The 25,433-nt window shown below is 35.0% G+C and overlaps 1 protein-coding gene across 3 annotated transcripts in view; it reads right to left on the reverse strand.

Moving 5' to 3' along the window:
• Window positions 1–350: 350 nt before the first annotated feature.
• Window positions 351–25,433, reverse strand: part of PGR (progesterone receptor) — an 82,993-nt gene continuing 57,910 nt past the window's right edge. For 2 of the 3 annotated variants that reach the window (XM_055272875.1, XM_063636452.1), the window contains exons 4-8: window positions 23,466–23,771; window positions 12,593–12,737; window positions 11,098–11,228; window positions 3,230–3,387; window positions 351–567 (exon numbers count right to left, since the gene is read on the reverse strand). In XM_055272875.1, coding sequence (XP_055128850.1) covers window positions 412–567; window positions 3,230–3,387; window positions 11,098–11,228; window positions 12,593–12,737; window positions 23,466–23,771 — 896 coding nt within the window. In that variant the 3' untranslated portion in view covers window positions 351–411. The remainder of the gene's footprint in view (window positions 568–3,229; window positions 3,388–11,097; window positions 11,229–12,592; window positions 12,738–23,465; window positions 23,772–25,433) is intronic. The other variant, XM_055272876.1, reaches the window with a different exon arrangement.

Here is a 25,433-nt window from a genome sequence, read left to right on the forward strand (position 1 = left end):
ATTGAGACAAAGGGAGTTACCTAGAAATAACTTATATAATAGCTTTGTGTTATTACATGTAAGATTTTTTTCTCTTATGTCAATGATTTGTTAGATGCAAAAGTTAAAAATCCTCACCTACATGGTATGAAATAATATGGATAAGATATAGTTTACTTTAACAATGTTAGTGCTTTTTCAATCTTGTAAATTCTTCTAGAAAATATGGGTACACAAAACAAACATTCTAATTATACTTTATAAAGGAAAATAATTAGAACCTCACAATTTTTCTCTTAAATTTACACACTATGATATGTTATAAATGTAAGGCTTTCAGAAGAACATTATAAAAACTCAAGACCTCATAATCCTGACCAAAACAAAAAGACACACCACAAAATTTAATTCTTTAAAAGAAAAAGATGACATTCACTTTTTATGAAAGAGAAGGGGTTTCACCATCCCTGCCAATATCTTGGGTAATTGTGCAGCAATAACTTCAGACATCATTTCTGGAAATTCAACACTCAGTGCCCGGGACTGGATAAATGTATTCAAGCAGTACAGATGAAGTTGTTTGACAAGCTGTTGGTTTAACAAATGAGTAGAAAACATGTAATAAAAATAATAAATTCATATGCTATTCAAACACGGCAATTTTTCTAACTATTTATAATATAAATACTTCTCAAGGTGTTTTTTTCTTACCACAATGAAAATAACTCCCACCATTTTCGAGAATAATATGTAAAATGTTATATACTCGTGATAGAACATTCTGATATTATGGAAAGATTTATTTAAAGAAATGAAAGTTATTCATAATTCTACAGGATAAGCTGTGTGAACATTTTGGTGTATTACTCAAGTTTTTTTTCTTTTTATACCTGCATACAGACATACCCAAGTATTCACACAATATTACACATTTTTCATAAATTCTATTTGCTAATCTAGCTGTTTTATATAACAACATATTGATTCTTCCTATGCCAATAATCCAACATCGTTTAATTTTTATCGAAGTAATTCATGTGTACAATGTTCAAAGTCAAGTAGTACCACATGATTATAAAAACAAAAACAGCAGCAGCAGCATCAATACAGCCTAGCAGTTTCCTGATAGACTTCTTCCCAACCCTATTCCAGCCCCCTAGACACAACTACCTTCAACTTTTTGTAGTCTGTGTCTTTTGATATTTCTATATTTCCACTAAAGTTAGTTTTAGTTTCTACTATGGGAAATGAAGAAAATGAAGCTGTCTTATACTAGACACTCTCTTCCTCAACTACATACATGTTCTCTTCTCCCCAGAGAGAGCTTTTGGCTCAATTTTTAGCTAAAGTCAATATCCAGCATTTATATTATAAAGATTTTTTATGGTTTTCTGCTGGATTGCATCTCCATTCTTATGACTCATTTTTATTTTGCAAAAGTGAATCACCTAGTGTTCTTGTTTGCTTTGTTTTATCTATATTTGTCAGAAAGCCATAGTCAAATTCTCCAACAGAATTGTAAAAATCACCTCAATTACAGTCATACTTACTGGTAATCTCTCAGTTCCATTTATTTTTCCTGGAGCTGGTATCCTAGAACCCTTTGTATTACTGCTCCCATCTAGACTAACTACTGCTCTGCACAGCTTTTGTGCTGGGACATCACTTTTCATCTCTGTTGGGGTGGATCTTTGGCTTAATCCCATGTTTTGTTGTAAGACATCCTGTAGCAGTTCTTGAGAAAGTTGTATCTGAGGTAAACTCTAGGAGACCTTGCATGTTTGAAAATACTTTCATGCTGCCATTGTACTTGTTTGATGGTTTAGCTAAGTATGAAATTCTTTGAAGATTTTCTTTTCCATCAAATTCTGAAGGCACTGCTCCCCTGTCTTCTTGCTTCCAGTGTTGCTGCAGAGAAGTCCAACATCATTCTGAATCCTGATAACTTCTATGTGACCTGTTTCTTTCATCACTGGTATACTTTAAAATATTCTCTTCATTTCTGGCCTGGTACAATTTTACAATAATGTACCTTAGTTCAATTGTGCAGTGCCTCTACACTGGACCCTTATTGTTAGAAAACTCGTATGTTTCAGTTCCAGCAGCTTTTATGATTTCTTACATAAATTTCTCTCCTTGATTTTCTCTATTTTTTCTTCTGGACATTCCTATTGGAGGCTAGAATCCCCTGAATACTAAATTTACTGTAACCCTTCTTTCTAATTTTCCATATTTTGATCTTTTATTTTTCCTCAGATTTTCCTTTCCATTTCAGCCCTTTCATTGAATTTTTAATTTCTGCCTTTCTTCATTTAATTATCCAAAAGTATTTTCTTGCTAAATGTCCGTTTTAAAAATGTTTTCTGTTCTCATGTCATGGATACCATATCATTCTTATTTCTCTAAGGATGTTAGAAGTTTTCTTCTGTTCTCTGCACTGGTGTTTTTTTCCTTCAAGTTTCTTTTTATTTTGCTTTCTGCCTTTCATTTTAGAGGCTTTACTCAAATAGCTCATAATCTTGGCTGTCTGTTCATATTCAGGAGTAAGACCTCAAAAGTTGACCTGGTGAGTGGATAGCTTTTTTATGCCTTCACTGTCATTTTAATGTGATCTGAACATAGTAGCAATAAAAGCTTGTATTTCATATATCTTGACAAACCACAGATATCTTGTCTTAGTAATCCACCTCTGGTGTTGGGCATTTCTTGTTTGTTTTTCTTTTTTTCCCCTCTGCTATGGTGAACATCCTTGCATGTATATTACATTTGTCTAATTATTTCTTTAAGATAAATCCTAAAAAATAGAAACTTGAAAAGCATGCAAATTTTAACTTTTGCTATATATTGCCTGATTGCCCATCCATCAGCAATGTTATTTATAATTCCATTGAAAATGGCATGAGTCTTATTTTCCACATACATACCTTTGTTTTTACTGTATATATAAAATCTTTTATAATTTTAGGCACAAATATTTTAGAACATATTCAGGAAATGTACCATAATTTCTATCAGCTATTAAATTACCCTCACATTATACAAATACTTGTAAAAGAATATTTGGGTGGTCTACATTGAAAATGAAAGAAAAAAACACAATATAAAGTCTGAGCAGCGTGATCCAAACACTTTTAAAATACAAGTATTAATCTGAGAAAATCATATAAAGTAAAATTTACATGTAACATTTAAAATGTTACAGAAATTCAGAGAATAATCGTTGATATTCTGGAATCAACCAAATACTTACATCATGCAAGTTATCAAGAAGTTTTGTAAGTTGATAGAAACGCTGTGAGCTCGACACAACTCCTTTTTGCCTCAAACCAATTGCCTTGATGAGCTCTCTAATGTAGCTTGCCCTCATCTCCTCAAACTGGGTTTGACTTCGTAGCCCTTCTAAAGGAACTGTAAGAAGACAATTAAAAGTGGCAGTTGTGTATAAAAAGATGACATTAACAATTTATAACATATATTTCTGAGCTATATAATGATTTCTTCTGATACATGACTCTAGGAAAAAAAATCTTATATAGGAAAGAGATAGTGTTATTGATAGCATCAGGACATACACACTTCTAGTTCACTGGAAGAATATAAGAAGTAATAGATATATTAAAGAACACTTCAGCTGACCTGTTTTAGACCTGTATCAATGGATTGTGCAATTAACTTAGCATTTGCTCAAAAGAGCACCTGGCCTTATTCTACATGCTTCTTAAATACATGGTTTGACTTAGTTTACAGTTGAATGTAATCTGGATCTATTTTTCCCTTCTTTTTAATGAATACTTGGATCTCTTAGTAAACTTTTGTCTTCTTTATATAAATCTCAAGTATTCGTCATTAAGATTATTCTTAGATGATTTATTTTTCTGTTGTAATTTTTTAAAAATTGCTTCATTAAGTTTTCTAATGCCTTCCTGCTGATATGGGAGAAAGGTATTAATATTTAAATATTTATCTTATATCCAGCCACTTTGTTACACAGGCATATCTTGGAGATATAGCCGGTTTGGTTCCAGACCACTGCAATAAAGGAAATATTGCAACAAAGTGAATCACATGCATTTTTTGGTTTCCCAGTCCACGTAGAAGTTATATTTACACTACACTAGAATGTATTCAGTGTGCAACAGTGTTATTTAAAAAGTGAACATACCTTAACTAAAAAATACTTTATTGCTAGAAAATGGTAACAATCATCTGAGTCTTCCATGAGTCAAAATCTTTTTGCTGGTGGAGGGTCTTGTCTAAATGTTGATGGCTGCTGATTGGCCAGGGTAGTGGTTGCTGAAGGTTGGGGTGGCTATGACAGTTTCTCAAGATAAGGCAACAATGAAGTTTGCTGCATCAGTTGACTCTTTTGTGAATAATTTTTCTGTAGCATGCGATGCTAGCAGTTTGATGGCATTTTACCCACAGTAGAACATCTTTCATAATTGGAGTCAATCCTCTTAAGTCCTGCTGCTGCATTATCAACTAAGTTTATGTAATCTTCGAAATCATTTGTTGTCATTTCAATAATCTTCATAGTATCTTCATTAGAAGTAGATTCCAACTCAAGAAACCACTTTCTTTGCTCATCCATAAGAAACAACTCCTCATCTTTCAAGTTTTATCATGATACTGCTTCAATTCAGTCATGTCTTCAGGCTCTACTTCTAATTTTAGTTCTCTTGCTCTTTTCACACATCGGTAGTTATTTCCTCCTCTGAAGTTTTGAACTCCCTCAAAGTCATCCAAGAGGGATGAAATAAACTTCTTCCAAACTCTTGTTAATTTTGCTATTTTCACCTTCTCCCATGAATCATGAATGTTCTTAATGGCATCTAGAATGGTGAATCCTTTCTAGAAGGTTTTCAATGTACCCAGATCCATCAGAGGAAACACTATCTATGGCAGCTACAGCTTTACAAAATATATTTCTTAAATAATAAGACATGAAAGTGGAAAATTACTCTTTGATCTACAAACTACAGAATGAATGTTGTGTTAGCAGAAATGAAAACATTAATCTCCTTGTATATCTCCATAAGAGCTCTTGGCTGACTAGGTGCATTGTCAATGAGCAATAATATTTGAAAGTAGTATTCTTAGCAATAAGTCTCAATAGTGGGTCAAAATATTCAGTAAACCATGCCGTAAACAGATGTGCTATCATCCAGGCTTTGTTGTTCCATTCATAAAGCACAGGCAGAATAGACTGAGCATAATTCTTAAAGGCCTTAGGATCTTCAGAATGATAAATGAGCATTAGCTTCAGCTTCAAGTCACCAGCTTCAGCTTCAAGTCACCAGCTTCATTAGCCCCTAACAAGAGAGTCAACCTGTCCTTTGAAGCTTTGAAGACAGACATTGACTTCTTCTCTGTAGCTATGAAAGTCCTAGATGACATCTTCTTCCAAAGGAAAGATGTTTTATCTACCCTGAAAACCTGTTTTTTAGCACAGCTACTTTCATAAGTAGTGAAAATCTTACCTAGATTTTCTGGATAACTTGCTGCAGCTTCTACATCAGCACTTGCTGCTTCATCTTATACTTTATGTTATGGAAATGGCTTCTTAAATCTCATGAACCAACTTCTGCTAGCTTCAAACTTTTTTCTGCTCCTTCCTTACACCTCTTAGCCTTCCTAGTATTGAGGAGAATCAGGACCTTCCTCTGGATGAAGCTTAGATTTAAGGGAATACTGTGGCTGGTTTGATCTTCCATTCAGACCACTAAAACTTTCTCCATATCAGCAATAAGGCTGTTTTGCTTATCATTCATGTGTTCACCGGAATAGCACTTTTAAAGTCCTTCAAGAACTCTTCCTTTGTATTTGAAACTTGGCAGTTGCTTGGCTCAGGAGACCTAGTTTTCAACCTATATCAACTTTTGACATGCCTTCCTAATTAAGCTTAATCATTTCTACCTCAGACTTGCAACTCTTTCTTTTACTGGAACACTGAGAGGCCATTCTAAGATTGTTAGTTGGCCTAATTGCTTTTTTTTTTTTTTTTTTTTGAGACAGGTTCTTGCTCTATCGCCCAGGCTGGAGTTCAGTGGCACAATCTCAGGTCACTGCAACCTCCGCCTCCCAGGTTCAAGCAATTCTCCCGCCTCAGCCTCCTGAGTAGCTGGGATTACAAGTGTGTGCCATCATGTCCGACTAATTTTTGTCTTTTTGGTAGAGACGGGGTTTCACTATGTTGGCGAGGCTGGTCTTGAACTCTTCACCTCAAGTGATTCGCCCACCTCAGCTTCCCAAAGTGCTGGGATTACGGGCGTGAGCCACCATGCCCAGCCTTGGCCTAATTCCAATATTGTTGTATCTCAGGGAACAGGGAGAAAAATTACTATTTCTTAAGCCTATATTTATCCCCTGCAGCCAGATTGAAACTTGGTTTCCATTTCCCTTAGAAAAGAAGGCCAGATATACAAACTTATGAAAAACAAATAAGTTAATTCTTTGGTTTTGAGTTTTCAAGATCTTATATATAAAGGAGACTCTGAAGAGTAATTTTGGCAATTCAGTATATCTATGCAAATTTTTGTCAATTGAAAACTTAACTCCAGTAGGTACATCTATATGTATATCTAGAACCTCTTTTTTTTTTTTAATTTGTATAAATTTAAGGAATATCTGTGCAGTTTTGTTACATGGATATATTGCACAGTGGTGAAATCTGTGCTTTTGGTATAACCATCACCCAATAATGCACATTGTATCCATTAGGTAATGTCTCACCCCCCTCCTACCTTTCCAGCCTTCTAAGGCACCACTGTCAATTATTCTACACTCTATGCCCATGTACATGCATTATTTAGCTCCCATTTATAAGGGAAAACATGTAGTATCTGACTTTGTCTCTGAATTGTTTCACTTAAGATAATGACTTCCTGTTCCATCCATGTTGCTGCAAAAGACACACTTTCATTCTTTTTGATGGCTGAATACTATTCCATTGTGTGTGTGTGTGTGTGAATACATCACATTTTCTTTATCATATTATCTGTTGATACACACTTGGATTGATTCCCTATCTTTGCTATCGTGAATAGTGCCGTAATAAACAAGAGTGCAGGTGTCTTTTTGATATAATGATTTCTTTTCCTTTGGGTAGATATCCAGTGGTGGGATTGCTAGATAGAATGGTAGTTATATTTATAGTTTTTTGCGAAATCTCCATATGGTTTTCCATAGAGGCTGTACTAATTTTCTGGAGCTACTTCAAATAGCAGTCATTTCAAACCTTCACAACTCTCTTTAAGGTTACCAACCAATCCCTATATTTCCCTCAGCTGTAAACATGAATGTAAAATTATTTTTTCTTAATTTTTTCATAGTAAATCCCTTTACTAAGATTTTAGTGTATTTTTTTTTTTTTTTTGAGACAGGGCCTCACTCAATCACCCAGGCAGGAGTACAGTGGCACAATCATTGCTCACTGCAGCCTCAGCTTCCTGGGTTGAGGTGATTCTCCCAGGATCCTCCCAGCTACCTGGGACTACAGGCACTTGCCACTATGCCTGGCTAATTTTTTGTATTTGTTTTTTAGAGAGAGGGTTTTGCAAGTTGCCTAGGCTGGTCTCAAACTCCTGGGCTCAAGCCATCCGCCCGGCTTGGCCTCCCAAAGTGTGATTAGAAATGTGACCTACTACATCTGGCCTTTAGTGTAATTTTGGAGAGAACAATGTAAAAATGTTTGTTCAACCTACTGTCTATTCCTGGAGGTTTATATTTTCATTTTTAATCAAATGAGAGGTTTAAGTTCATAACTACCAAATCATCAAAGTTTTACTTTGCCAATCTTCTCCTTGCATTTATTTTATAAAGGTGTTTGAGATTGAAGATGATTTCTATTTCTTCTAGTTTGTTTTTTAATTATTTGAGTGTTCACATTTAACTCAATTATCTGTTATTCAAGGATATAATTTGAGCTACATATCCAAACAGTTTTTTTCCAAATATAAAACTATTTTTCTTAACATTTATTTGTTTCAGACTCATTGATTTGTGGTTTCCACTATACTATTTATGTTCTAATATATACTTGTCTGATTTGCCCAAAAGTTCAGTATATCTCTTCTCCCATGCTGTATTAATTATAGCAGCTTTCTAACTCCCTGCATATTTTTGTAATGCTTATCTATTTATTCTTCTAGTTTTAAAGATGGATTTTCAATAGGTTTGTCAAGTTCACCCTCTTCTCCCCAAATCTCATTAGAATCTTGATTAGAATTTTGGAAAGCGTAAGTACTATTCATTAAATAGTTTCTTTTTCTTCCTTTTTGTGAAGTGGCAAGTGGCTAAAAATCTTACTCTCTGTGGTATGTGAGTGGAAGTTGTATGAATCTCACTTCCTTTTCTTACCACTGCTCTAGTGATCGCCTAAGTTTCTAAGTGACAACAATGAGCAGAGCCTTCCTGTTGATTAATTCCATTGTTGTTTAATTCCCCAGCATAATGTTGCCTATCCATAAATAGAGAATTATGCTAAGGATATAAGCCAATTTGGAAGATCTAGGACTATCTGTGACATAAGTGCTATAGGATTCATTCCTTCATGCAAAGAAGGGCAGGAGCTAATTACTGTATTATTAAATGTATTCCAGTTGACTCTCTGGGCTGGTTCCACGTGAATATCCTTTGTTCAATTGATGCTCTGTCACCAAATTAGGCTTGAAATTCCTGTCCAAATAGGGTTCCCAAGAGGGTTATGTATTGATCCCTGTCTTTGCATAGATTCCATGAGGAAGCCTTCCATTTCAGGGTTTAGCTCTCCTGCCCTTCCCTCCTGATCTGCACCCCCTAGCCATTTGAGATTTGGGCCCTTAGAAAGAAGTCCCTGTAAAGATGTTGCCGAGAAAGACCTTAGGCTCACCCTCGGCCTGAGGTCTTAGCTCCCTGTGGTTCTCATACAAATCACAATGAATCAAGGAAGCATCGGTTTGTACATTTGAGGGCTGATCCTGCCTACGCAAGGGTCAAAGCAGCAGCTTTTTCTTTTTTTTTTTTTAAACTTTTCCCACCCAGACCCTTGGGGATCCACTGAGGCAGAGGTAAGTATGTTCCTTGGATATAAGAAAAAGTGGAACGGATATTTGCCTGTCCTTCTGGTGATCAATGCAATGCTTTATAAAACATAATTTCCTCTTTCTTCTGGGCCTATAGCTAGGCTGTATTTCCCAGCCTTTCCTGCAGCTTAAGTGCCTTGGAATGTGGGTGAAAGTGATGTATGATAGTTTCAGATCTAGCCTTCAAAATCCCTCTCACTCAGTGCTCATTTCTAGTCATGTCCAACAGAGGTTTGCAAGCCACTAGGAAAGGGTGGAGCCACTGGCTAGAAGGAGCCTGGGTGTTTCTTGCTAACTCACTGGACTGTGTCTGTGATAAAGAAACCACTATTAAGATGCTAATCTTTATAGTTACATGTTTTAACAATTTATCTTGATAAAAATAATTCTAAACAAAATTATATATTTTATATAGTAAATACTTTGGGGATGGGGTGAGAGTGGTGGTAGAGGAGAGTATGGTTTGTGCTTACCCAATATTAATTGCAGTCGTGTATCACTTAATGATGGGGATATATTCTGAGAAATGTGTCCTTATGCGATTTCATCACTGTGTGGTTGTCACAGAGTGTACTCACACAAACCTAGATGGTATAGACTACTATACACCTAGGCCTTATACCTAGGCTATGAACCTGTACAGCATGTGACTATTGAATACTTCAGGCAGCTGTAACACAATGGTAAGTGTTTGTGTATCTAAACACAGAAGAGGCATAGTAAAAATCTAATATAAAAGATACAAATGGAACACTTGCATAGGGGACTTAACATGAATAGAGCTTGCAGGACTGGAAATTGCTCTGCGTGAGTCAGTGAGTGAGTGCTGAGAGAATGTGAAGGCCTAGGACATTACTATACACTACAATAGCCTTTATAAACATCGTACACTTAGGCTATACTACATTTATAAAAATATTTTTATTTCTTTTATAATAAATTAGCTTTACTGTAACTTTTTTTACTTTATAAACCCTAGTTTTTTAACTTTTTGACTCTTTTGTAATAACATTTAGTTAAAAACAAAAATACATGGTACAGTTCTCTTTCTTTCTTTCTTTTTTTAGAGACAAGTTCTCACATGTTGCTTAGGCTGGACTTAAACTGCTGGGCTCAAGTGATCCTCTTACCTCAGCCTCCCAAGTAGTGGGGACTACAGGCACATGCCACCGTGCCTAGCTTTCTTTCTCTGTGTCTTTATTCTATAAGCTTTATCTATTTTTAAATATTTTCTTTTTTGCTTAAACTTTTTTGTTAAAAACTAATACCCAAAATACACATTAGCCTAGGCCTACACAGAGTCAGAATCATCAATATCACTGTCATCCACCCCCACATCTTATCTCACTGGAAGGTCTTCAGGGGCAGTAACACACATGGAGCTGTCATCTCCTAGGGTGACGTATGTCCTTTTCTGGAATCCCTTCTGACAGACCTGCCTGAGGCTGTTTTGCAGTTAACTTAAAAAAAAGTAGAAGTAGTGACTCTAAATAGAAAAGAATAGTAAATACATAAACCAGTAAGAGTTGTTTATTATCATTATCAAGTACTATGTACTGTACATAATTGTATGTGCTATACTTTGTATGACTGGCAGCACTGTAGGTTTGTTTACATCAGTATCACCACAAACATGTGATTACTGCATTGTGCTATGATGTTATGGTGGCTGTAACAGGACTAGGCAATGATAATTTTTCAGCTCCATTATAATCTTAGGGAAACATTGTATATGTGGTCTGTTGTTGACCAAAATGTTATTATGTGGCACATGACTGTAGTTTATATTACTGAATTAGGTGAATATGAAAGAGTAATTAAATCATTTTATCTAAAATAAAAAGAAATTGATGAGGCTATTTTAGTATTATATGGTAGGTAAAAGATGAAAAAATCGAGTGATTTTATTAATGTCTATAACAATATATTGGGTATTTCTTCTTTATAGTTATAATCCAAGATGTCTACCTTATATATAACTATATAATCATATTGTTTGAAACTTTTCTAATGTCTTAAGAAACTAGATATCTTGCATTAAGTTACTTGAACTCACTTGTATTAAGAAGTAACAATACTTTCATACAGAGGAATTCTTCTTGGCTAACTTGAAGCTTGACAAACTCCTGTGGGATCTGCCACATGGTAAGGCATAATGAATAGAATGATGATTCTTTCATCCGCTGTCTTGCATCACATACAATACACAAAAGAAAAAGCAACAGGAAAAAAAAATAGTGTCTCAGCCAGTTTAGGTAATTTATCAGGGAATATGATTTTGGTAATTACCTTATATATTATCGAATATGACTATTGCTTTTAATAAACAAACCCAATATTTGGAATTTTAAACATCTTCTAAACTTTTCACAATACTGCATTTTTGAGGTTAAGAAATCTTAAAACTAGAAAATTATATTAAATACACAGTGACTAAGATTAACATTGTTTCTCACTTTTATTATCACACTTTAAATACCTAAACCAAGAAAACAGCAGGGGTGTAGGAGTTGAGAATGTGGAGCTGAAAAACGCTCAGAAATGTTTTATTTACTTACAATTTATTTTCTATGAAAAATTACATAATTTTGTGTGCAATTAAATAGGAGAAGTCAGTTCACAGAGCTTACCATATTTAGAACTTTTCTAGGGAAATATACAATGATACAGAAAAGAGTAAAAGAGGACACTGGCAAGCATTAATTAATCGACAAAGTTAAACACAAGTGCTAAAGGCTGAGAAAATTTAATTAAGGCATTTTCCCAACCTTGTGTTGTTTTATAATGTCCACATTAGTCAAATGAAGCTAAGAAGAATAATGAAAAGAAAACTAGATTTTGACTCAAAAGAGATAAGGAATCTCACTGTCATTCAAATTATTTGGCAGATTATATAATTCTCCTGAGACTCAGTTTTCTAAACTGTACAATGAAGAATGCTGATTCCTTACTTATCTCAAGGAATTGCTGGATAAAATGTAATGAAACATGAAAATTATCTAAAAACTGTGAAGACTTATACAAGTTGAGTTATATACTTCTAAGTCAGCATTCACCATTAGAACAATATATTACCATGAAAAGATTCTTATTCAGTTAAAGGTTATATGTAGAAATTAATTAAAATTATTTAAATATAAAGCAAATTGAAATATCTATCTTTCAATTTTTTAAATAAATTACCAGCCTAATTTGTCATGTATGAAGAAAGATGTTTTTAGTTTTTGAATGTAAGTCAGTAACAAAAATATTTCTCATTTTTATTATTGTCATTAGTACCAAGCTATGAAATTTTAAATTGATAAATGAAACATTTAAGTTTATCTTTAAATATATTTCTTGATACATTCTTGATGTGTAAGAAAATTGGATTTGATACAACTATAATATATTTTGAAACGAGGAAAAAGCTCCAAATATCAAATTACCATAAAATGACATTAATATCATATCAAGAACACTAAATATGTGATCATCTATTGAAATATAACTTTCAAAATTATCCTACATGTACACTTATAATAACAAAAACAACCAAAGTTACTACTTACTCATTTAGTATTAGATCAGGTGCAAAATACAGCATCTGCCCACTGACGTGTTTGTAGGATCTCCATCCTAGACCAAACACCATTAAGCTCATCCAAGAATACTGAATGAGAGTTATCTGGTCATCAATATGTAAGTTTCGAAAACCTATAAAATGAATTTAAAAATACAGTGACCATAAAAATGACTGAATTATGTCAAAAATGTTGAAAATACATATAAATCTGAAAATAGGTATACGTAGGGTAATATAATGTTTTCTTTCTCAAAATATTTTACACTGAAAATCAGAAAACATTAATAAATAATACAGCCTAAAATATCAGCAACTTTGGAAGTCACTTGAAATTAGTCACTGTGATTTAGCATTTCTGGGATTTTGCTAAGTGAATCCATCATCCATCACTCATTCATGCAACACCCATTTAACGAGAACCATTCGTGTGCCAGGCACTGTATAAAAATGAAGATGAGTAAGACTCAATCCTAGCCTCAAAAGCAGCTCACAGCTCAACAGGAGAAACAAGCACATGAGTGCTGGGGTAGAGAAGGTTAAAAGGGAGTGCATCAGTCAATCGGGAGGGAGGTCAGGAAAAACTTTCTAGAAAAAAAAGAGAGGTAATGCCTGAATGGAATATCATCAGTTTGTTAAATCTCAGTTCTTTGGGATTTAAACATAAACTGGTCTTACTTTGTAAAACCACTGCTTTCAGTTGTGTTATATTTAATTATCTTTTAACAACCCTTAACTATGTTGGGTAGATTCCAGTCTTCAGGTCACTTTCGTTCTCTGAAACAATCTAGTCTTGTTTTAAACTTCTGTGTGGCTTAAGAGATTTAGAATCTGTGTGTGTGTGTATTGGGGGGTGTGGTATGAATGCTCTGGTCTTTCATCCTCTTTTAGGCTGTTCCATGGTGTTGGTGGCAGAAGGATGGCAGGGAAAGGGCAAACGAATCTTGACTTAATCATCACAAGTCTCTCCATGTCTTCCCAATTCTCAAGGGAAGATCACTAGTTCAACAATGAGTAACGTAAAGGTGGGAGAAGCAAAGATGTGTTTGGAGACGTAGGCTGGGTCAGATCATCCAAGATCTTGCATGTCTATTAAGGAGCAATGGGAGTGACATAGCCTTGCATTGTAGATAGATCATTTTTAGCTATGTGGTAGGTGGATTCAAGGGAATAAGTCTGGAGTTAGGGAGGACAGTTGGGAGATACTATCAAAGCCGAGGTGAGAGATGATAAAAGCCTGAAGTAAGTCAAATCAACACATTGGAATTAAGAGGAGAGAGTGCATCAGAAAAATATTTAAAGGGAAAAATAAAGGACATTTGTCAACTGATTGCGGGTAGGTGGGAAGAAGAAGGAATCACATACATCTTTCATTATTTTTCTTGAATGGTAGAAGATAACAGCATTGCTGAGATAAAATAAAGGAGAAGAAACTTGCTAGGGAGAAAATAGTTTTGGATAGGATTCAGGGGTCAACATCCTGATATCAGCTGCACATATGAATTAGAAGTATGGGGAGATATATGGGCTAAAAATATTAATATAAATTTGAAAGTTATTTGTATCTGAGTATAACTGAAACATTGAAAATGGAGAATTTTTAAAATTAAAGAGACATATGTATATGTCTAGTATAGAGACAATGTTCTGCTGAGAACATCAACCACTTTCTATAAAGCTATTTTTAAAACATCTGTTTTCTCTAAAAATCCACTGATGTCCTTATAAATAAACTGTTTCAAAAGTAAAACCAAAGCAAAACTTAATTCATTAGCTATCAAGAGCAAAGGAAAGTTATTTCCTGACAATGTTAATTATGTCAAGGTAGGTAGCAAAAAAGAAGGCTCTTCTCTTCATACACTTCAGATCATTCCATCTTCACGTGAATAGTAGAAAAATTGCTATTCTCTTCTTAGAACTCCTTAGCCTCAAAAAGACCAAAAACTCAAATGCATATTCATAATTAGAGATGCCATAGTGAGCATTTACCTTTTACTGAGAAGGGATGCTCTTCAGTGTCTAATCTTTTCTCCTTCCCACCTTTCCTCCCTCCCCTTCTCCCTCCTTTCTTCCCTCACTCCCTCCCTCCCTCCCTCCTTTCTTTCTTCCCTCTCCCCCTCCCTCCTTTCTTTCTTCCCTCTCCCCCTTCCTTCCTTTCCTCTTTTCTCTCCTCCTCCCTCGCTGCTCCCTAATACCTTCCTCCTTTCCTTCTTTCCTTCTATCCTTCCTTCCTCCCCTCCTTCCTTTCTCTGTGTGGACAGAGTTCCCCATTGGTTGTAGTTTTGTGAGAGCAAATGCCTTACCTTCCTACTTTCCCACTGAGAAAGCTGGGTAAAGCTTCTCCTTCTCTGGACTTGGTACATAGGTTTGGCCCATGGAACATATACTAACAGGAATTTGAATCAGAAAATACTAAAGCAAAGACAAAGATATGACTATTTATTCTTGATGGTGGTGGTGTCCAGACAATGAGAACCAATGGGAGGATTTGTGATGCTTGCTTTTTAGCCCTTCAGATGTGCCTTGGCTTCTGCCCATATTCTAAGCTTGTCCTCTAGCTTCTATTCAGTGAACCCCTGGTGTCCTCTCAGTAAATTATTTTTTTTCTTTTTCTTTTAAAAGTCAGGGTTTTTTGTTGTTGCTTGTGTGTTTTATACTTAACATAGTTGATTTTTATTGCTGGCATCCAAGAATCCTGGTTTACTCAGGTGCAGGAAGACTCTCTAAATAACCAGCCAAAAAAATTTTTGGCATGCAAGTTTTATCATTTTTTTATTTGCATATGACTTGAATGTGTCTTCAAGTATAGGTCTACATAATAACTTTTTAAGAAAATTATAAAGCTCAACACAATAAATCTAATACATAAGTGCTGCTTGTAAGTCAAATATTTAAGAGACTACAAAAATGGGTAATTTTGTGATAACATTTAGAATCATTTGACAAGAGATCAATGAATCATCTTAATTTTTGAAAAGGAAGCCTTTCTAAAGTGAGGCACATATAAACCTCCCTATTGCTGATCTGTCTCAACAAGTTGGAAGGAATTCAGGATGGAAGACCCAAGTTCCAGTCCTGGCTCTACCATTTACTAACAGCCACTTTGGAAACATCACTTATTATCATTGAATCTAAATTTCTTCGTAAGTAAAAATCACAATTGACAATGATAACTAACTCAGTGAGTTGCTATGAGACAAATGGGATAATTATGCACATTGTAAAACACTATGGAGATATTCATTAGTCTATCAATGCAACAGAATTGCTCATTGGAGTAATACTAGTATGAAATCCACCAGTCAGTCTAATGGGAAGTCTCTAATACTAAAACACAATGGCATAAAAAAATAAATGTTAGGAGGCATTTGATATATTATAGGACCTATAAGATAGAACTGAAGTATAAATATTAATAATGGTGAAAAAATTTTAAAGATAAATTATGTGTTTGTTCTGGAATACATATTTTCCAGAATATATATTTTATGTATGTTGTTATATATAACAAATTATATATATCATATAATACAAAAAATGGGCTGGGCGCAGTGGCTCACGCCTGTAATCCCAGCACTTTGGGAGGCCGAGGTGGGTGGATCATGAATGAGGTCAAGAGATCGAGACCATCCTGGCCAACATGGTAAAACCCTGCTCTACTAAAAATACAAAAATTAGCTAGGCGTGGTGGTGTATGCCTGTAGTCTCAGCTACTTGGGAGGCTGAGGCAGGAGAATGGTTTCAACCTGGGAGGCTGAGGTTGCAGTGAGCCGAGATTATGCCACTGCACTCCAGCCTGGCGACAGAATGAGACTCCATCTCAAAAAAAAACAACAAAAAAACAAAAGGCTCATAGAAAGTTAGTTTTCATTAATCAGATGTATTAAAACATTAACCAAGTGTTCACAATAATCTCCACAAATACGTTTATTATTCTCTATATCTTTCTTGGTGAACTTTATAACTTTCTAAAAAAAGTATTTTATAATATTTAAATATTTGACTTAACTATGCTGTAATTTTTCACTTCAGGCATTTGTTTGATGTTAACCTTTGAGTAGTTTTAAACATTTAAACATTTTACAAAATTATATAACAATTAAATTGTTCTTTATCCAAAAACAGATCCTGTCTACATTTTTACATGTTTACATTCACTTTATCCTACTCTTAGTTTTTGTTTTTGTCTTTTTGCTTTTTTCTTTGTTTTTGCATTCTGGGACTAGAAATTCAGGCTTTTATTTTATTACAACATTAAAGGCAAATCTTATTACAATAACTTTAAATTTATAAAATTACCAATATTTATAGCAGAAACTATATTTCTGTTTGACAGAATGGAATAGAACTCAGAAAATAACCTTTATTTTCTCCACCTTTTACAGTGCTTATGTGTTATAAATGTACAATGTTAAATTGACTTGAACATGCCTAGTACAGAAATGCTATTTTTTTCCTTATTAACTGTAATATCATTCATTACTTTATGCTGAAACAAAGATGGGAACACTGAGATCAAATTCCCAATGATGACAATGATCAGGTAAACTTAGTACATTTGAGATGACCAAAATGAAAAACCTTCACATAGAGAAGTGATGGATTATCACTAATTGTGTTTAACAAATGTTAAAAAGAAAAAAAAAAACACTCTTTTCCTTTTAAGTGACTTGACCTGATAATTTCTGACAAAAGCCCTGTTACAGCTGTCCAATTTTAGCTTAAAAAATTAACAGAAAGTGTATAGTGAAGAGATGGCCTGGGGCTGGGTGTGGTGGCTCATGCCCATAGTCCCAGTGCTTTGGGAGGTGAGGCAGGAGAGTCACTTGAGGCCAGGAGTTTGAGACCAGCCAAGACCCAGTCTCTACAAACCAATTTAAAAAGCTTGTTCAGGTGTGGTGGTGCACACCTGTAGTGCTGGGGAGGCTGAAGTTACTGGGGAGGCTGAAGCAGGAGGATGGCTTGAGCCCAGGAGTTCTAAGCTGTGGTGAGCTATAATCGTGCCACTGCACTCCAGCCTGGGTGACAGAGTGAGAGCCTATCTCAAGAAAAAAAAAAAAAAAAAAAAAAAAATGGCTTGTATGACCTACTAAGTTTCCCAATCTTACTCCCTGAGTTTTGATAAAATATGTAGGTTTGGTTCTGTAAAACATGTCAGGTAATTGAAACAGATAATCTACAACAATGGCAGAGCATTAAATATCTCAGCACCTTCTGACACAAAACATCAACTTTCATACACCAGTATCAATGTTGAGAAGCACAAAGAAGCTTCAATATGATAAGTATAATCACCAATGTATGTTTGATGATTTATTCTGAATAAGAACTTAATGTCTAACAATCTGCATATCAATTCCGTAATTTAAATTTCTATAAATATTCTTTAAGCAACTTTTTGGGAGGAAGCATTATACTTGCAATTAGGATCAACATTAGAAAGATGCTGTTTCTGCCTTTAACACTATAGGCTTGTGAGACAGATAGAAAAGTAGAACACAGTTGTAACTCAGAGTTATAGTGTTATGGTTGACAAGCATGAAAGAGACAAGGGAGAGTACAGGGTTTCCTCACCCAGTCTAGGAAGGCTCAGAGAAATCTTCCCAGACCAAGTGACAAGTAATGCGAATCCTGAAAGATAGTTACGGGTCAGTCAAACGAAGATGTGGGAAAAGAGATGGGCTGCCAGGTAGGAAAAATAATATGGGCAAGAGAAGGAGGCTAGAATCTGAGCAAACAGCATTTAGGGAATGAGATCTTGGAGTCGTGTGAAGAGGAATGATGAGAGAGAACACTGCAAATTCAGGAGCCAGATCACAGAAAGCCCTTGGATATTGAGGCTATGGAGTTTGGATGCTATTTGGAAAAAGAAATGGAAAATATGATTGATTATAATTGTTTTAGGAAAATGATTCTGGGGGTAGAATAGAGGATCATTTGGACACCATGTGAAATTGATGGTAATAGAATCAGTCAGGAGGCTGCAACATGAATCCAAGTAAAAAAAGACAAGCACCAAACTAAGTCAGGGAAGTAGCAACAGAAGTAGCATGTATAATGAATCATGTATGTAATAAGTGGAGTTGATAGAATTTGACAATTTATTGGATAAGGGGTGAAGGAGAAAGTGAGCCAAGGATGATACCAAAAATTCTGACTGAGGTGCCATTTCAAGATACTGGAAAAGGCCTTAGGTTTATGGGGTCATGCTGACTTAGAAGTCATCTGGGTGGAGCTGTGTAATAAGCAGTTGAAAGTTCAGTAGTTTTGCAGAGGGTCTGGCTAATACTATGTATTTAGGAGTCATCGAAATATAGTGGTAGTTGAAGACAAGACTATGAACGAGCTTACGCAGACTGTGTAGAGTGAGAAATGACTGGAAAAGATAGAACGCAGAACACAAACAAATTTATAGTGTGAGTGGAGGAACAAATCCACACAGGAGTTGGGAAATGTACATAGGGAGAGAAACATATCTACCTGTAAGGGAAGTGACAAATACTTAAGCCAAGAGTTTTAGCAAGAAATAGTTACTTTGCCAATAGTCCCAGAGGTAGGTGAAACACATTAAGGGCTGGAAATATTCATCTGATTTGACAAGTAAAAATTTTTGTTGCCATTTGCAATCATAATTTCAGTGGAATAGGGTGTGAGAAAAACCATGTTTTAGTCTTTATCAACACATTTATTAAGGCCTTTACTCTCAGTACGCTACTCTTCTCTCTCATCATTTTTTTCTGGAGAGCAATAATTTAATTTAGTCTTCTGATTCGGGAAGGAAGAGAAAAAATCCTCTGTCAAGATGCAATGACTGTCACTGACTCAAAAGTTGTTTTGGCATGCTTCCAAAGCAGAAAAATGAGGCAAAATACTGTTCCAATATTCTGATACTAATAATTGCAAGTAGTCTGGTGAAATGACACAAAAAAATAAAGTATGTCCTAAAATATGCAAGGTATAAAAATTCAAAGCATTGACCTAAATGGAGTTTTCACTAAGTTAAGATTTTCACTGAAATATCAAGACAAAATTTGTGCAACGGAAATGTTTCCCTCATACCCCCTGTCACATCAATTTCACTGCAATGTATTGATGTACAGGATGAGGACAATTTAAAGGTGACACTGAATTGTGAATTAGTACTTTTAATTTAAACTCTAACATCTACAGTAATTTTTAAGACCCTCCTTGATCAGCCTATAACTTATACCTCAAAGTTTACTTTCCATTATTCAGTTCAAAATAAATTTATTTTTAATGGTTTCTTACCATTTGGGTGATTAAATCTCCTGAAGGCCAGTACTTACTGTAGCAGTGTCCGAGGGACTGTATGTACAAATGTGTTTTCTCAATCCATAGCTACTAAAAGCTTTAATTACTACCCTATGGGGAGACTGTATAAAATTTTTGATGTTACTAAGGGACCCCCACACTTGAAAAGGTTGAGAACCATTAATATGCTGGTTTAATGCATTATTCAACAAACCTATGTCATGCTTTTCTTATTTCAGCCATACTGTTCCTTCTGTCTAGAATGCTTTCTCTTATCATGATTTATCAAAGTCTTGTTTCTCCTGTAAGATGCAGTTTAACTGACAGTTTTGTCTCTGAAGGCTTCTTTAGTCCTTGAAGCCAAAAATGTTCTTCTGCCCCCACTTCCATTATATCCGTCTTACATCACTTTCACATAACACTGTAGTTGTTTGGGTATCTTCTCTCTGCCAATGGATTGGGAATTCCTTAATACAGGGAATATGTCTTGTTCATTAAAAAAATTCAAATATTGTGTTGCTCTATATTTAAAATAAGAAAATATTGCTCACTAAGGCTACAGATAAAAGCCAATGTAAAATCATTCATTTGCAATGTATCCTAAGAGATGGTTTATAAACGTGCTGACATAAGGCTAGAGCATCTTGCAAGTCTCTATTAAAGAAAAAGGGGGTGGGGCGCGGTGGGTCATGTTTGTAATTCCAGCACTTTGGGAGGCTGAGGTGGAGAGATCACTTGAGCCCAGGAGTTCAAGACCAGCCTGGGTAAAACAGTTAAACCCAATTTCAACTAAAAATAAAAAAAAATTAGCCAATCAATCAAGGTGGCGCATGCCTGTAGTCCTAGCTACGAGCTAATCAGGAGGCTGCAGTGGTAGGATAAATTGAGCCCAAGAGGTCCGGGCTGCAATGAGCCAAGATCGTGCCACTGCGGTCCAGCCTGAGCAATAGAGTGAGACCCTGTCTCAAAAAAAAAAAAAAAAAAAAAAAAAAAAAAAAAAAAAAAAAAAAAAAAAAAGAAAAGAAAAGAAAAAAGAAAAAGGATATATCTGAAATATTTTTGAAGAAATATAAACTACCATTATTATAACAGATCCAAGATAATGGAAGAGTATAGACAAAGAAGAAATGAAAAAGCCCTACCAGGCAATACGAATTCTCAGGGCACCTGCAAATGTATGCCTAGGTGTCTTCATAAATGCTGTCACCTTTGTTATGATGGTCATTCTGCATCAGATCTTAATGTGACTTCCCAAATACAGTTTCCTATTGTGAAAGAATGATCTGATCTGTTAATATATTTTCCCAGCAACAGAAGTATTATGTATATTTATATTGTGTGTGTGCGTGTGTGTGTGTGTCTCACTGTAAATAAGCAAGTTAGTTGACATTCTGGCTTATTAGTGAGGCTCACTTAACAAAAGTCTGTCTTCCACAGACTTACTAGTTTTATTACACATGAGTGAATGAATGAAATAAATTTCTTTCACATGCAAAACTGATGACCAGATGCTAGGATGTGCTGCACCAAAATGCATTCACACCATGAGCCCAGCCTTGTGGCTCTTCTTTCTAAACCACTGTTTAATTATTAGATATTGCACACAGCAGGTACCTAATAGACATTTATTGAGTGAATAATAAAAACTGTAAGCTTATTTCAAGTCAATTGAAATCAGTTTTAAGTAGCTAATGATACTAAAGTACTTTCTATACATGTGTCCCTCCAAGTCCTTTCTCAGAGGTCAAATAATCACAGTCTAGTTCACTGACCATTTTCGTAATTCATTCAGTAGTGCTATTCCCAAAATGAAGACCATGAAAATATGGCTTTAAAAGTCCACAGGTCACAAGAGACTTTGATAATCTCAATATTTCCCTGTTTGCAATTAATGGAAACAGTATGGGTAATACTAGTGTTACCATTATTCTGATTTACTACACAAAAATTACATTTTGCAGCATTAAAAAAGTTGCCACCAAATTCAATGTAAGAGTTTTCTCTCATTCCTTTTTGAGGTCGTGTGGGGGTCAAAAAATCCTGATAGATAACTGTTTCCAGTTAAAAAGGTCACTTAGCTTTTATCCAAAGTGAGTAAGTCATCTTTTCAAGTATAACTGGTCATTTTCTAACATTGCCAGCTGATGCTAGAATCTTTTTAAACAGTTAAAGAACCTCCATAATTGCAAACAAAAGGAATATAAACTATATCAGCAAAAATCAAAGAAATCATATTTTCCAAATAATAGAACAACAGAGAAAAATTAAACACATGTTTAAACACTCGTTTTTAAACAGAAAAAGTTCATCAATGCTATTGGGTTATTTTTATTTATTAAAGCTCTGTCAAGTTTGATAATCAGTATGTGATAAATTTTAAACATTCAGAATGTTCAAAAAATTATTATCTGTTTAAGGACTTTTGGTGAGACTGAAGCTAATAAGAATCTGGGCATTTTGATTTTTCTATAAAATTACTTCATCTCCACTAGAATACTGAATTCTATTAACTTAATATGTATTTTTTGAAAGATTCAACAAACAAGTATCTATTTTTCTTTCTGTTTCATGTAATTGAATTTTCAGTAACAATTCATCTATTGTATTTCAAACCTTTCAGGTAGAATAATAACTGAGAATTATATTAAGGAGAATTGGGAAGAAATTCTTTTTCTAAAAGTGCCATTGAATTTACTTGGGGACTAAAAGGACATAATGTTTAATTCTTGATCAGATATTAGAAAAATAATTTGGTCTATAGCAGTATAAGGGTATTACTGAGGTGAAGAGAATGTAGTTTTTTAAAAAGTTCTATTTCTAATTACAGGAGTAATGCCTTCACAAACAATTGCTATACATGTATTCTCCTGGCTCTGCAGTCTAAGATTTAACCAAATGAGAATTTCATCCTTGTTATTCTTTCAAGTACTTGGCTCCTACAGAGCTGTGGTGAGGGAGCAAAAATAGATGATAAGTAAAGTGACTGAAATTCTTCTGTGATGATATAATCCAAGTTCTCTCTGTTGCTGGGCAATATACTCCCTTTGTGTATAAATTAGAGGAATAGTGACTAGAGATTCTTTTCTCTGTGTGCTATTATTTTTTCAAGTAATTTATGTTTAGGAATTTTGTTTTCTTAATTTACTTTTGACATCTTACTGTACTCTGAATACTACTTTGATTTGTTATATGACTTTATAAATTCAGTTTTATTTTCAACCAAATGAGGTTGGTTGAATTAAGGGTTAGAATAAATGGGGCATTTATAAAAAATGGTCAAGTTATCGTTTCTGAGCTACTCTAATATCTGTGGTTGAACACATAAACCTAAGCTATTTCTTATTAGCATAAGTTTAATGTATGCAATTTCTGACTCATCAATAAGACTCAGTGTGTTCTCTAATTTTTTAGATTTCTGTAATACATATTAGGGTCCGAGACAAATATTTTGAACTGCTGAAACACATACTATCACATACTGTTTTATACTGTAGTTAATTTACTGCATAGAGTGTTTTATTTAACAATCTACCAATACAACCAACATAGTACATTTTTTATTACATGCTATATATAAAAATTATTATTACCTGGCAGTGATTTAGACCACTTGACTACTGAAAGAAGTTGCCTCTCGCCTAGTTGATTAAGACTTGTCAGCAAAGAACTGGAGGTGTCAGGTTTTGTATTGTCATGTCCTGCATAGATCACATCTGGTTCAATGCTCATTAACAGGTTGATCAGTGGTGGAATCAATTGTATGTCTTGACCTGGTGAAAAAGTGATTCTCTGGCTTAGGACTTGGCTTTCATTTGGAATGCCCACTGGCTGTGGGAGAGCAACGGCATCTAGTGCTCTCACAACTCTGACTTTATTGAACTTTTTAAATTTTCGACCTACAGAGAAGAAAAAAAAGAAGTTCATGTAAATATATATAAACTCCATATCCCAGTATAGTATTATTTTTCCTAAGTCTTAGAATCATAGCATTATACATTTTAGCATCAATCAAATAAAATGAAATAAAGGGTTAGATATTAAAATTACAAAAATAAATTAAAACATGTAACTCTTGATTAAAAAAAATTAGGCCTCAGACTTGGATTAAATAGTTACATCAACAATCACTGGGTGGGTGAGGTGTGGGTAATTATACCAGTATTCTGCAGGGGTTATGGAGCTTTTTAGGAGAAGATATGAATAAAAAGACAGAGTTTTAGTGGAGACTAAGCTCAGTATTGGTCCATATTCTGATAGAACAGCCTTCCAAAAGCTAATGCTACAGACTACATTAATTGAAACTTAGTCTATAGTGGTTGTCAAATCTTCTTTGAGGTTTTATTCTTTTAACAATACATTAAAAAAAAAAATGGAATACGTTAAAAGAAAAGCATTTGTTTGCCAGCCCCACAAAATCTTTTTATACGATTTCAGTTGGTTCATTGATCCCTTAAAATCAATCCGGCTCTATTTTTATGACATCTAAGACTCAAAATTAATAATTCTTTTTCTAAATTAAGGAAAGGGAAAGTTTATACCTGTGCTGGTCAGATCACAGTTGTATTTCTGGATGATTTCTAGAGTTTCTACTTTGATGAATTCTGATATGTTAGGGGAAAAAAGATGGATGGTGAGATGAGTAGAATCTGCTTTATGAGAAATGATTGAAGGAGAAAAGTATGCTTATTTGGGCTGCTGGTAGTTCACAGATGCCTTGAGGAGAATTAGAGAAAGTTTTGGTGATGTGGTATCAGGCTGGATTCAGCCCCACCTGCTTTGTGCCAGGCAAGGGCTACTTAACAGTATGAAGTGGCTGTTTAGCCAAGGGAAGGCTGATACCTGCAATTATTTAAGCAGAGTTTGCAATCTGCTGGCTCTAGTATATGATCATGCCCATAGAATGTTTTGTTTGGCTCAGACAATGCTGACCAGAATTATGAGACCATCTGTGAATTACTTAGATGGCAACAATCTGTTAAAGTTTAGTTGCAATGGTTGCTTTTGGATGGGGCATGGGTATTCCAGTTTGTCCACTTCCCTCCACAAACTGGTGGTACGCCAATGGTCTCTTTTCTTAAGTCTTGTCACTCTAGCTACTTATTTACCTGGTCTCTGTAAACATTTGTCTCTGGGATTTCTGAACTCAGGGTATTGTCATAAAGAAAAAGGATTATACTTGTTCTATAAAGCCCCAAGGAATGGCCAGGCACGGTGGCTCATGCCTGTAATTCCAGCACTTTGAGAGGCCGAGGTGGGCAGATTACCTGAGGTCAGAAGTTCGAGACCAGCCTGGCCAACATGGTGAAACCCCGTCTCTACTAAAAATACAAAAATTAGCTGGGTGTGGTGGTGGGCACCTGTAATCCCAGTTATTCCAGAGGCTAAGGCAGGAAAATCACTTGAACCCAGGAGGCAGAGGTTGCAGTGAGTAAAGGTCATGCCATTGCACTCCAGCCTGGGTGACAAGGGAGAAACTCCATCTCAAAAAAAAAAAAAAAAAAAAGCCCCAACGAGTTGAGCTAGAACTTGTAGGAGATGGGAAAACAAAACAATTGCCA

The sequence above is a fragment of the Symphalangus syndactylus genome, chromosome 3 (assembly GCF_028878055.3).
Source record: "Symphalangus syndactylus isolate Jambi chromosome 3, NHGRI_mSymSyn1-v2.1_pri, whole genome shotgun sequence".
In the NCBI taxonomy this organism is placed as follows: domain Eukaryota; kingdom Metazoa; phylum Chordata; class Mammalia; order Primates; family Hylobatidae; genus Symphalangus; species Symphalangus syndactylus.